General features: G+C 39.7%; 1 protein-coding gene across 9 annotated transcripts in view; it reads left to right on the plus strand.

Annotated features, from left to right (window-relative positions):
• The window catches only part of SATB1 (SATB homeobox 1), a 92,353-nt gene that overhangs the window by 59,974 nt on the left and 19,946 nt on the right, over positions 1–12,433 (plus strand). For all 9 annotated transcript variants that reach the window (XM_057424941.1, XM_057424943.1, XM_057424944.1 and 6 more), the window contains one exon: positions 5,162–5,317. In XM_057424941.1, the coding sequence (XP_057280924.1) occupies positions 5,162–5,317 (156 nt within the window). The remainder of the gene's footprint in view (positions 1–5,161; positions 5,318–12,433) is intronic.

Here is a 12,433-nt window from a genome sequence, read left to right on the forward strand (position 1 = left end):
ACTGTGTTGAATTTATCTCATTTTTACAGCATTCTTACTAGTTGCTACTTGAGCTAATGTATCTGGATTGTTTCCAATTCTTTTTTGAAATCCTTTAAGAAGCTCTTTGTCCCCCTCACTTCTCGCTTTCTCTCTGACTTAAGCAAAAAACCAAACTCTTACCTTTTTTTTTTCTTTTTAATTGAAATCATTAGCCTCTAATGCATGAGCTTTTGGGATACGTGTATAGCTCCCTAAGCTGGGCAAGTTGTAAAAGTCTGCTACTGTCTTCCATGCTGGTGGACTGAGCACAAGGAGTCAGCATACACAAGGATTTTCCCTTGGACATTGTTCATCTTGCTACCTCCTGGGGCAGAAGCCTGTCTGTCAGGCTCTTGGGCTCTGAAGTTTATAAATATTAGCACCTCTATCAGGTAGGTACTGCATCACTGAGACAGTTTAACTTCTCCAACCTAGAAGGAAGAAAAAAAAGCCGATATTCCCCAAAGTAAATTTATGCTAACTTTTGGGGGTCATTATCACCTTTTGTAAACAGAGTTCATGTAATGTCAAGAGCAGAATATCATTTTAACAAGGTGATGTTTTAAGGAGTACCAACAAATATTACATTAGTTATGGTTCTGGTTACTGAACAAAAAATTTCATTTCTGGCCTCCCTGTGACTCCAGATAAATTGCAGTTCCTTCATGCTAAAGCAATTTCTGTTTGGGTCCCAGAGACTCTTGAAAGACTGGTCTAGAGGAAGACACTGCTTTTCTGGTGTTTGAGGACCAGTGAACCTCCATTGCAAGGAACTCTGTATAACACAAGCTCCTGTGAATCTTAATGGTAGAGCCTGGAGTTCAGATACATGCACACACCATTCATCCTCACCAGCAAAATTGTTACTCGAGAATTTGGTTGATACCTTTATGCCAAGTTGCATTTTAATGGAAGTAAAAATGCACAAAATAATAAATGCAACCCTCTCACCACCACCCCTCGAAAACCACCATGGAGGAGAGTTAATGGAAACCCTGACACTTAACTATAACTGCACTTCCAGGCACCACTGTAATAATGGAGTAGTAAACCTTGTCCTGATGAAAGCTGTTCTGAAAGCAATAGCATTTATTGTACCTCCTGTGCTATTTGCAGAGCAGAACTGAAAAGTAGTTTGTTTTGCCTGGAATGAACTACTTTATGAATTTTAATGTACGATGTAATATTAAAAGCTAAACCAGGATTAAAGAAGATTTTTGTTCCCGAGCTAAAACAGTACTTATGAGAATGTGTTATAAGAGATTTTTTTGTTTCACTTTCAATGGGGAAGAAGCGACCTTCCATATTTGTGAAAACCTCTTCAGATTGGTTATCCCTTCTATAAAAAACTGTCCTTTGTTTAGGAAAATTGAATTAATCCAGAACTTCTTGCTGCTGTAATCAGTCTTGTTTGATGAATAGATGTATCTGGGCAGGCCAGGAGGGGATGGATGTGTTTGGGTTGTTTTTTTTCCCCAAGTACTTTTAGAAGACTGAATTGATTGGTGACAGGAAGATGGCCAAATGATTTTCTGATTCTTGGTGTGATACATTTGTAAAATACAGCTCCCTTGTTCAGTTAGTGTTTGCAAAATCTAGTTAAAAAAAAAATTAGCTGATCTATGGTTTCTTTCCTAAACAGAAAATGTGGCTATAAGTGTAGGTGGTGTGCTTAAGCGTGGATAAGATGAGAGATTATGTTTTGTTTTGTTTTTCTCTCCAAAATGAATACTTTTTCCACCTCCTCTCCCAAGTCCTGAAGTTGCATCATTGAGGACTCTTTTGTTTTCTGTTCGGGTTTTTTGAGGAGGAGGGTGTTTTTTCAACCCAGCTTCAAACGGCCTCTGTCTTGAACTCAATTCTAAATTCAACACAACAGCCTAGATGCTTGCTATGTATGAATTATGAAACAATTTTATGTATGGATATTCTCCAAGAGGTTAATTAGCATTATTGCATGGAATTCATCAGACCAGAGCAAACCAATGGTCCATCTAGTCCAGCCAGAGTCTATACCTGATCTTTGAAGAGAAATTACTAAGAGGCAGGGGAAGAATTTTTATACTTGGGCATGATGTAAATTGGGGAGGGTGAGGGGATTGCTGTGAACAACAACTCCCCAACAGATAATTTTATATCTTTTAAGACTTCTATTCAAGCTTCTGGGTCTAATATGGCTTTTTGATGCAGATGCCCCAACCCTGGAAGTGTTCAAGGCCAGGTTGGATGGAGCTTTGAGCAGCCTGGTAGAGTGGAAGGTGTCCCATCCCATGGCAGGGGGGTTGGAACTAGATGATCCTTAAAGGTCTCTTCCAGCCCAAACCATTCTATGATTCTGTATTAGTGGTTTCTGTTCTCTTCCTAATGCAATACCAGTCGAAGGCACCAGGAGTTTGTTTAACTTCAGTGCTATGTTAGATGCTGTTGAGTTTGTTGTACCTGTATAAAAACACATGTGATTTACCAACCAGAATGAGGATTTTAGTGATTCCCCTGGGTTAAATGCATATCTGTAGTAAATTGGGTATTGAAAAGTTTGGACCAAGATACACAGTTTAAAATTACATCTTCAACATGGTGTGCAAGTCTTGGTTTTGATTATCTGGGTGTTTGCAACTCAGTTAAGTGGTCTGTGAAGTACTGCTCCAACATGAAACTTGTCTTTTGAAGCTGAGTAGCAATCAAAAAAGGCAATGTGCTAACAGAAGAGACATTTTGATCAGGATCACAAGAGCAAAGTGTTTCCTTCCCGAAAGATACCATGGACTTGAGTGTGCTAACTGAATACCATCATCTTCTCATCTTCCCCTTAGGACCCTGAAAGATTAGTTACAAGTCAGAAATATTTCTTTGGGAATGAGTGAAATAACTTTGCCAAAATTTAAACCTGAGGTCCAAGAAGGTGTGTTGACAAAACCATCTCATTTTCATTTTTTAGTTTATCTTAGCCTGATTTTTACAAGCAAGCAGAGAAGGCTGTCTCCAGTTGTATATTTAACATCACCAATGCTTGTCAGTTATCTTTTACTTTAAAGGTTATAAAATTGCCACTGATTTTGGAATTCCCAAATGATTTCACTGCATGGTATTCAGGAGCTGCACCTGCTCTTGTGGCCACATGCTGATTTGCCCAGTGTGAGGCATGTGTTTTCATGCTCGGCGGTAGGAGGAAGGGAGGTTCGTTTGCTGCTTCTCACACTGCCCACTGCCAGGTGCCTCAAATGCTTCTGAGCAGGTGTTGGACAGGGCTTGGCCATCCTTTACTGTAGCAGTACCTGAAAATATGACACTGCAGAAAAGGAAACACCTCTCCCTCCAGGTCATGTCTGCAAAGTACCAGTTATTTTCAGGTGAAAGCAAATCACGACATAAACTTTATGCCACATTCTGGGATTTCTCCTAATTTTCCTTTTTATTTAGGACTCATGTTTTCAGATACCAGAAAGTTGCTAATGCTTGCCAGAAGGCGGCAGGTGGAGGTGTGCGTTGATGCCTTGTTCTTGCTGGGGTTCTGCCTCTTGCAGCTAATGGGCATGTGTTAGCACAGCTCCTTTTGAAAAGCCTCACAGACAAATCAGGCTCAATAAAAGTGGGGTGCACGCCCAGTTCCCAGGCTAGATTATTTTATCTTGAAAGCCCTATGGAGGATAGTTAACACAAATTGAGTGTGACATTTCTAGGAAAAAATGGGCTGATGATTTGCCTAAGTATGTCTCCCACCTTTGACACTCATATTGTGAGACCTGTGACATATGAAAGCTCATAGAGTTAGATTAGAAGATAAATTATCATGTTGTCATGATTTCCCTTTGAACCTCAAGGGACTTTAGAGCACAGGAAGATGCTGACTTGCACTGAATTAAACTGATAGTGAAAGTGTGGGTTTAGGCACCTACTTAGAAGTAGACTGAATCACCCTCTGGAAGTGTCAAGCTCTATCCATTAGATTTCAAGGTAGCCTGAATGACTAACTTAGGCTACACGTTTAACTTCTGCATGGCTGCACTAATGCAGCTCTCAAGAGCTTCAGTATGAAACAGTAGATTTGAATTGAAATCTAAAGGTTTGATTTTGCATCATCACCTTGTGGGTTCTTAGCAGAAATCCAGTCTTTCCTTTTCTCTGGTCTGCTTTAGGATTAGTGATCCATTAGGTCCACTAATCTTGGGCAAGCATTGCAAGAGCAGCTGCTAAAGAAAGATGTTATCCTTAATTATTGAGAATAATGTAGGATAAGCTGAGTACCTGGTGATTTTTTGTACCTCTCAACTGATATTGCAGAAACTGCTCCGTAGCCCTGGTGGGATGATTCTTGATGTCAAAACATTGCTTCAGTCATTTCCAGTGGCTGAAGGAAAGGATTTTCTTCTGCACATCATGTCACTACTGATGTATGTTTTGTTATTTTCCTTAATGCTGCAGATGCAGCACAGATGTGGTAGCGTAATCATTCTGTCTTGTTTTCGTGCTTTTTTTTTTTTTTAACCTGGACTGTAAGAAGAATAAATATTTGATGTATATAAGTGAAATGCAATTGCAATTAAGGTTTTAAAAAGCTCTACCTTAATATCATGAATGAATGGCTAAAATGTTCATTATTCTAAATTACTGCTTTCTTAAAAACAGCGTAAGAATTCAACAGGTAAGGTAATATTCTTTAAAGTTAAATCTAAAGTCACAACTTTTCTGCATTATCATGCATTTGAGTGTACTGGACGTAAGGCATGAATCAAGATATATCTGTCAGGGGTTTATTTCATTAGAGGTTCTTTTATGCTGCACTTAAATTTTCACTTAACTTGCATGGAGTAAAGAAATCATGTGAGGATTCACCAGTCCTTACAAGATTGTTTGACAGATTTGCACCTAATTTGTTTTATGCTGTTGAAAGTCAAAGTGGTCAGTTAATGATAACTCATATTTCAGATGCACTCACCTGTTAACAATATGCTGAATTTTCTTGTTTCCCAGTTGCCTGAACCACGAATAACTTATAATGTTAGATCTCTGAAAAGCTGAAAGAACATCAGAGTAAGATTGAATAAAAGGAATAAATTGGAAAGGGGAGCTACTTGGGGAAGGAAAGAGAGGAAAATAACTTCTTCATAATGAACAATATCTCATAAAATTTATTTTCTAGGTCAAAACGGCTACTATTGCCACAGAGAGGAATGGAAAGACAGAAAATAATTCCATGAACATTAATGCTTCCATTTATGATGAGATTCAGCAGGAAATGAAGAGAGCTAAGGTGTCTCAAGCACTGTTTGCAAAGGTTGCGGCAACCAAAAGCCAGGTAAATTTGTTCCCAGGGCGCAATGGCCTCCCTGTCTGTGTGATTATTTCCCCTATCCCAGTTTTGATCTGTTCCTGTATGAGTTATAACAAATGGCTGGGTTAGCACACCAGCCTGGTACCACAACTTGGAGCTCCTTGTGAGTCCAAAGGTAACCTCCGGTTACCATTGGCCAGGCAGGTTTAGAAGCATCTTTCTGAGATGCATCCCTCCTTCTTCCCCACCTGCGAGATGCTTTCTCTGCATGCCCGTGATTCTTGCATGTCTCAGAAAGCATCAGATTCATCAGTTCTTAGCTAGCGTGGACATGGCAGAAGCTCTGGGCAAATTCTGTGTAGTGCTACCAAATTCATCTCGAGGCTTTGGTGTTTTGCAGTTACATGGTGCTGTTGAACTCTGAGGTTCTGTTTTTTTTGTGGAAATACTTGGACTGACTGGTGAGGCTGTGCATGGGATGTGGAGCAGCAGTGTCCATGTCAAAAAGCAAACAAAAAACCCAGCAAATTACAGTTATACAGGTTACATCTGAGAAAACATGAATGATCTTTATGGAATATGATGGCTGCTTGTTTACTTGCATGTGTTCATATATTGCATATTCAGTTTTAAGCCTTTGTTGTTTGGTTTCCTGTTCTGTTCTCTTCGAGTGAAGAGTTTCTGTCAAGTTTAGTGGCAAGAGAGGGAAATCAGCATGCACTTGTTGGGTGTGATTATCGTAAGTGACGTGTCTTCTGAGATAGATCACCAGAGTATGCAAAAGCATTGATTTAAGTGAGAACGTGCTCAAGAAGTAAGTGAAAACATACAGAAAAATGGGAAAGACTAGAGGCATGTTTATACCAACATTTCAAAGAAATGGTATAGGTACCAATGCTTGCAATGTAGAATTTTCACATTAGATTAAATGTTAAGTCCACTTAATTACTATTCCTGTTTCATAGGAAAATACAGCATCTTCCAGGGAAAGCTGATAATGAAGTTAGACCAATGTTCCTTGGGCCATCAGCATTTTAGTGCTGGTTTTCTTTTTAACAGTTTTTAACTTTTGACTTCTGTGTTGTTCATGTCTTGGAGTTCACTTCATTGTACGGAAAGGATGTTGTCTCTTAAGTTATATGCTGTAAGGAACACTTAAAGGGATATTTTGGAAATGTTATATCAAAATGATTAAACTCAAGCTGTGGACTGTAAAAATTACAGCTTTATGGGCCACATGCCTGCCTACCCTTCAATCACTGTCAAAGTGATAATTTCTGCAATAATATGTTTCTTTTATTGTGGGATTCTAAACACCAAGTGCTGTTTAAACATTAAACTGAATTGTTTATGTTAGTGCTGTACTCGGTGTGTCATACATCAGGCCACTATAATCTCCCATGGAATGTAAAAATTCTGTCATGAATCATGGCTTGTATATCAGAAATTACTGTAATTTTGATTGGAAATTACAGGGCTCTTGAAATGTTTCTAATTATGATAGAATGTTACAGCAGCTTCCAACCTGTGTGCTCCTCAGATGTCTTTATTTACATGTCAAGACCTGGGGATAGAGAGCTGTCCATTTTCTACACCTTCCCCTTTCCATTACAGTTCTCCACAAAACTAAGGTACGAAGCCAATCTATTGGTCCACATAATTTTGATCTGATCTGATTTGTGTGATAGTATATTTATTTAAGTGCATAGTCTTAAAATTGCTAGGCGGGACAGCTCTTCCAATGCAGACACTAACACAGACAGGTAATTGAAGAGAAGCACAAAAGCTTCCAGAGGATGTGGTGCAGGATTTTTAGACGATTGGTATAAAATTTAGTTTCTTGTACAAACTTTGTTACCAAGTATAGAAAACAAACAACACCAAATACATAGTTCTTTTCCCTTTTATTGTGGAGATTATGCTCGTATTCTCAGAGGTTATCTTTCTCTCCAGTTTAAGCAATGCAGTGTTAACTTATATGTGAAGCAAGCGTCTGGGTCTGTAGTTAGTGATGCTATTTGTAGTAGAAAATTGCTTCACAGAAGTAACCTCTTTGGTAAACTGGATGTGTTGGGCCTTCTCTAACCAGCTGCCTACTAGTCAGCCAATTAATAAACTTAAGATATGTAGTCCAGCCACATATATTTAAGGGGTTATCTGTATCATAAAAAATTCTGTATTGGGGCTTATCAATGGTACAGAGAAATATTTCTAGGGATAAAGAAGTCTCCCTTGCACAAAAAAGAGGCTTAATCAAACATATTATTAATAGAATCTCACTTGAGAGAGATCCATTGTTGTTTTGTTGTTGGTTTTGGGTTGTTGTTGGGTTTTGGTTTTGTTTTGTTTTTAATTTGGAGATATTATTGGTTTCCTGCTTAGAACTGGAAATCCTAGAACAATCACTTCCAGTTACTGAAAAGTCTGGAGGATGCATATTAGAGAATGATGCGTTGGTTAATAGTTTTGTTTTTAATATCACTAAAATTGAACATTGCTGCTCTTATCATATTTTGAATAGAAAAACTTGATTAACTCCCAAGTGTAGTCTGGAGTTGTGGTATAAAACATTGTGTGACCTAAAACAGCTCTGCCATTAGTAGGGCAAAGATAGTTGTTTGCTGGAGGGCCTTTTTATTAATTTTGGTTTTTAAGAAACTGATTTGGGTCAACATGAGATTGGGTGTCTAAGTAGCTGGCATCTGCAAGGTGGCTGGGCTTGCCTGAGCCAGGAGACTGCAGATAATGTTCTGCTGACAAGAGCACTTTGTACAGAAGAGTTATTAAATGATGCACTACAGAAGTTTCTATTAAGCTAGTGCTGAGGTAAAAAACAAGCATCTTCCCTTGTGCTGTGTTAGTGCATTTGGCAAGTTACCTGGTTGCCGGTGGACCACATGTAGACCTGATGCCCAACAAACCAGCTGGCTACAGGGGCTCAGTGTGGCAGAGGTCATAGCACAGGGCAATGGTGGGCTGGAGGGAACAAGAAGAGATTGCAGTGATGTTAGTGAGGTCGAGCTCTGGCTTACATGAGTGATGGTTTGCATAGTTGTGGTTTCATGGCACTCTTCGCTGGTGGCTTGTTGGCTTTCCCAAAGAAAAGGTACTGTCTTTGGAACAAGACTGGGGACTAGCTAGAATATTCCTTCAGATGTTGAAATCTTTTCCCATATAAGAATGTATGCATTCTGTATATTTTTAAAGTTTCTATGTTTTTAAGGATCGATATATTATCTGCAACATAAATTAAAATTATTTTAAATTCAAAATATATACTTTAAAAGTTACTATGGTTCTACTGAGGAGCTAAGGAAGATATTGTAATTCAAATTGCTTGAATACGTTGTATCTTTGGGGAGTTTTAGAACTGTAATTGACAAAAAACTAATGTCAGTATTTAAAACCTTACTTTTTTATTTCGAGTTGAGTGCCTAATAGGTCTGCGTGTTTTTTTCTTAGATTATGTTGAAAAGAGAGCTTTAGAAAAATGCATGCAAAAAAAAAAGACAGAAGGGTTTACCAAATGCTTTGTGTCTGCTCCCAGGTTGTTGATTTTTTGTGGCAGAATGGCAAAACTAACAGCACTGTTTACTAAAATTGAATCAGCACACCTGAATAAGTCAAAATGAAAAGAATCCACACATAGATTTGTGTGGTACACGTTACTTTTACAGTTTAATCATACTGGGGGTTTATTAAATTTATAACCTGACAGCCTGATTCAAGTAATTATAAAAGCACATTCTTAATTTCGTTATTTCAAACAAAAAAAGTTGATTTGTGTAATGATCATTAAGGCATCATGGTTCAGTAACTGTGCATTGGTTACAATGTTTTCATGTGGGAGCCAGGAATGAGCTTTTTTTCTTGATGGTGACAGATGCTGAAATCTAATTTTGTTCCATAAAAACAGACAAACAAACAAACAAACCCCAAACCTAAAAGCCCGGAGAGATGAAGCAAGTAGAGACTTTTAGTGTTTCTGTATGTTTGCTGTGGTTTGAGAAGTTACATTTATGTTAACGGCTTATCCTGAAAAGCTGGGGCCTACACATGCTGGTATGAAGCTGGGAAGAAAGCAAAACTTTTCTGAAAATCATCCTATGTTGCTCAAGCTTTCTTAAATTTAAAAAATTACAGTTTGCAAAAACTGAAGTAATATAAACTTCCGTATTCCAAGAGTCCCATATGTTACAGTATAAGGACATTAGCCTGCGTTATTATACCTAAATGAGTTTATAGTAGGATAAGTACATAAAGTCAGTGCTTTTCTGCAGCATCAATCCTGTTATTTCCTGAGTGTGGCTGGCTACATGAAAAAATGCCCTCCCTTCTCACTGAATAAAATGCTTGTATGTTGAAGGTGAGACAGTTGCCTCTCACAGAATTGTGCTCCAGTTTTAGTTTTAGAATAAAACTAGTGGAGTACTACACATACATCCAGAAACTTCATATTATTGTGGAGAGTTCTGACCCGTTACTTTGAGCTGTTGCACTGTGCTGCCTAACTTCCTGTCCTTCTGCCCCCATCTTTCATTTTGGTTAGGCAGTTAGCCCCTTGGAAATGAGTTGTTTAGCATGCAAGACATAGAGGTAAAATCACTGGTTCAGTCCATGCCAGGGACTCCATCATAAGCCATCAGGCAAGTATTTTGTACAGTGGTATTTTATTAGAAGTGTTTGACTTTTTGCCTTAGTGTGCACGTGGAGTGTCCTCCTTCCAAAGGCTGTGTGCAGAGGCGCACCAGGTAGGCATTAAGCAGAGCATCTAACACTCTGAGTAGAAGGGAAGGAGTTAAATGGGAAGGGAATGCTAAATATTGGCACTAAATTGCTTTTGGCATGCAAATACCATGCTTTTCCTGACATAAATATTTTCAGAATAGGCCATTAGAGTTCAGGTATATAAAACCCTGCTTTTACTGGAAATTTTAATGTTGTAGTAAACCCAGAGATTTATAGTGAAAAATTGATGTCTGTTATCTCACTTTTTATCTTTTTAACCAGCAGTTTTACAAATGCTATATCTTTGATCTGGCTTTTTCCATCTAGAGACTAAGCTATATACTCTAATAGGAAAGTCATTTTTAAACAGCTTCCCACACTGAACAAGCATGGTATTGTGGATCTGGCACAAAGATGTAACATGCCATTACCGCAGATATAGAACAATCTATTCAAGTATTTTCCAGCTGTGGGGAAAGAAACCTGTTTATCACCAAGGGTAACCCTCTGTTAACAATGTGGCTTTAAGAGGGAGATCTTGAAATTTATTTCCAAAGCTGTTTCCTCGGGGCACTGCACCTCAGGCTGCCCCAGCAGGGTCCAGCCTAGGGAGCAGGAGTGGGCTCAGTCCTTTCCCATCACCCTGTGTCTCTGTCGGGTCCTCTCCCGCCTTTGTCTCCCTCAGAGCAGCTGAGTCACTTCCTGGGTTTAAATCTTGGCTTAAAAACCTTCTTCCTCCCCCCCCCCCCCCCCCCACCTTGGCACACAGTGAATTCTCTGTAGAGCAGAGAGGAATACTGCACAGGGAGATGCGAGGTGGAAACAAATCGTGCTCTGATGTCTGCCTTTTTTCCACTGGTCCACCTTGCCCTCACGGGAAGGTGAGATACAGTGGTCAGAAAGCACTTGCTGCAGAAGTGCACCAAACAGCTTCCATTTATTTTATTTTACTATTTTGTACTATTTTCCTCCCCGTTCTGCTACCCTTGGGTGATTGCTTTGGCAGCTGAAGAGGTGCCATGAGCAACAGGAGTCAGGATGGGATCGGGTGTCAGCAGGGATTGAAGAGGAAGAGTGTGAACTGAGAAAGCAAGATGGGCTTCTGCGCGCGATCAAGAATTGCCCCATAAAGCGACGTGTCATTCAGTGAAACTGTGAAACTTGGCAGATAGAGCTGATTTGTTTCTTCCACAGAATACCATGTTGCAGAGTCATAGTATGTTCTGTCTCACTCAGGTCAGAGGGAAAGAGGTTTTCGGGTTTCTATTGTGGGAACAAAATGAATGCTTAAAGAGGTGCTCCCTCTGCCCCATGTCCTCATCTTTTTTTTTACAACATCTCAGTAGTAAAGGTTAAAACCTCGGAAAACTTCCTCAGGATTTTCTTTTTTTAATCAATTCTCAGAAAAAGGGTGTCAAAATTGAGTTCAGTTAACTCATTTGTCACTCAACCTGGCTAGACCTGGCGAAGGGCCAGCACTGATTCTGGCCATATCCCACATTATTGGCATGACCCTGGTGGAGTGGGTTGACTTCAGTGAGTCTTGGGTCCCCGCTAGTAAAAAGTAAACAAAGATGCACTGAAGAGGAACCTCCGTAAAATCTCCAAGGTGATTCATATAAATGTGCAATTGCCCATGGAAATCTGCATGGCGGGGGGGGAAGGCATTAAAACTTGAAATGGTTCAAGCCGAAGGAAAAGGTACAGAATTGAAATTACTTAACTGGTAAGAGGATTACGATGACCTCTTCAGACAGCTTCTTGGGGCCATGCAGCCCTTTCAGCACGTAAGGCAAAGGCTGGATTTGTTGACACACGGATGAAAAAGTGTGTTTCCGAAGCATGCTTTCCATGTGGGGTCCAGCTAGAGGTTCCCAGGGAGGTGGGTGGCAGCGTGAGCTGTTCAGAAGCTGCTTACAATCCCCATAGAGGCCATTTAAAGAACAGGTAGCAGCTTCAAGAAATGCTGTATATTTGAGCCCTAAGGAAAGCTTCCCTGGAGGGATGCAGTGCACACCTGCCCTGCATTGGTCAGGAGTTAATGCTTAATGCTGTCACAGCTTCAGCCTGCAGCACATCCCTGGGAGGCGCTGGGGCTGAGATTTCTCAGCACCTGGCAGGATGTGGCCCTGCAGGTGGCCAGAAACAGCAAAGGGGGGCTCTTGGCTGCTTTTTGTCTGGTGGAAGGAGCACGGATGTGTGGGAGAAGCTAGAAGTCCAAGTTGAAGTCATTAAATGTACAAATGAAAAAAGAGAGCCAAGTAGAGGAAGCTCTTTACAAAATATGAAATTCTGTTAAAGCAGCAAGACGGCGCAACATAAGGAATGTTTGGTACATGTTATTGAAACTGAAAAATCAGAGTATGGAATGAATTGTAATTTAGCATAATCCATAATTTCACAGTTTTCATT

This window comes from Pezoporus wallicus, unplaced genomic scaffold (genome assembly GCF_028554395.1).
Source record: "Pezoporus wallicus isolate ANWC-B61680 ecotype Strahan unplaced genomic scaffold, APGP_CSIRO_Pwel_v1 contig_3181, whole genome shotgun sequence".
NCBI classification, from domain to species: domain Eukaryota; kingdom Metazoa; phylum Chordata; class Aves; order Psittaciformes; family Psittacidae; genus Pezoporus; species Pezoporus wallicus.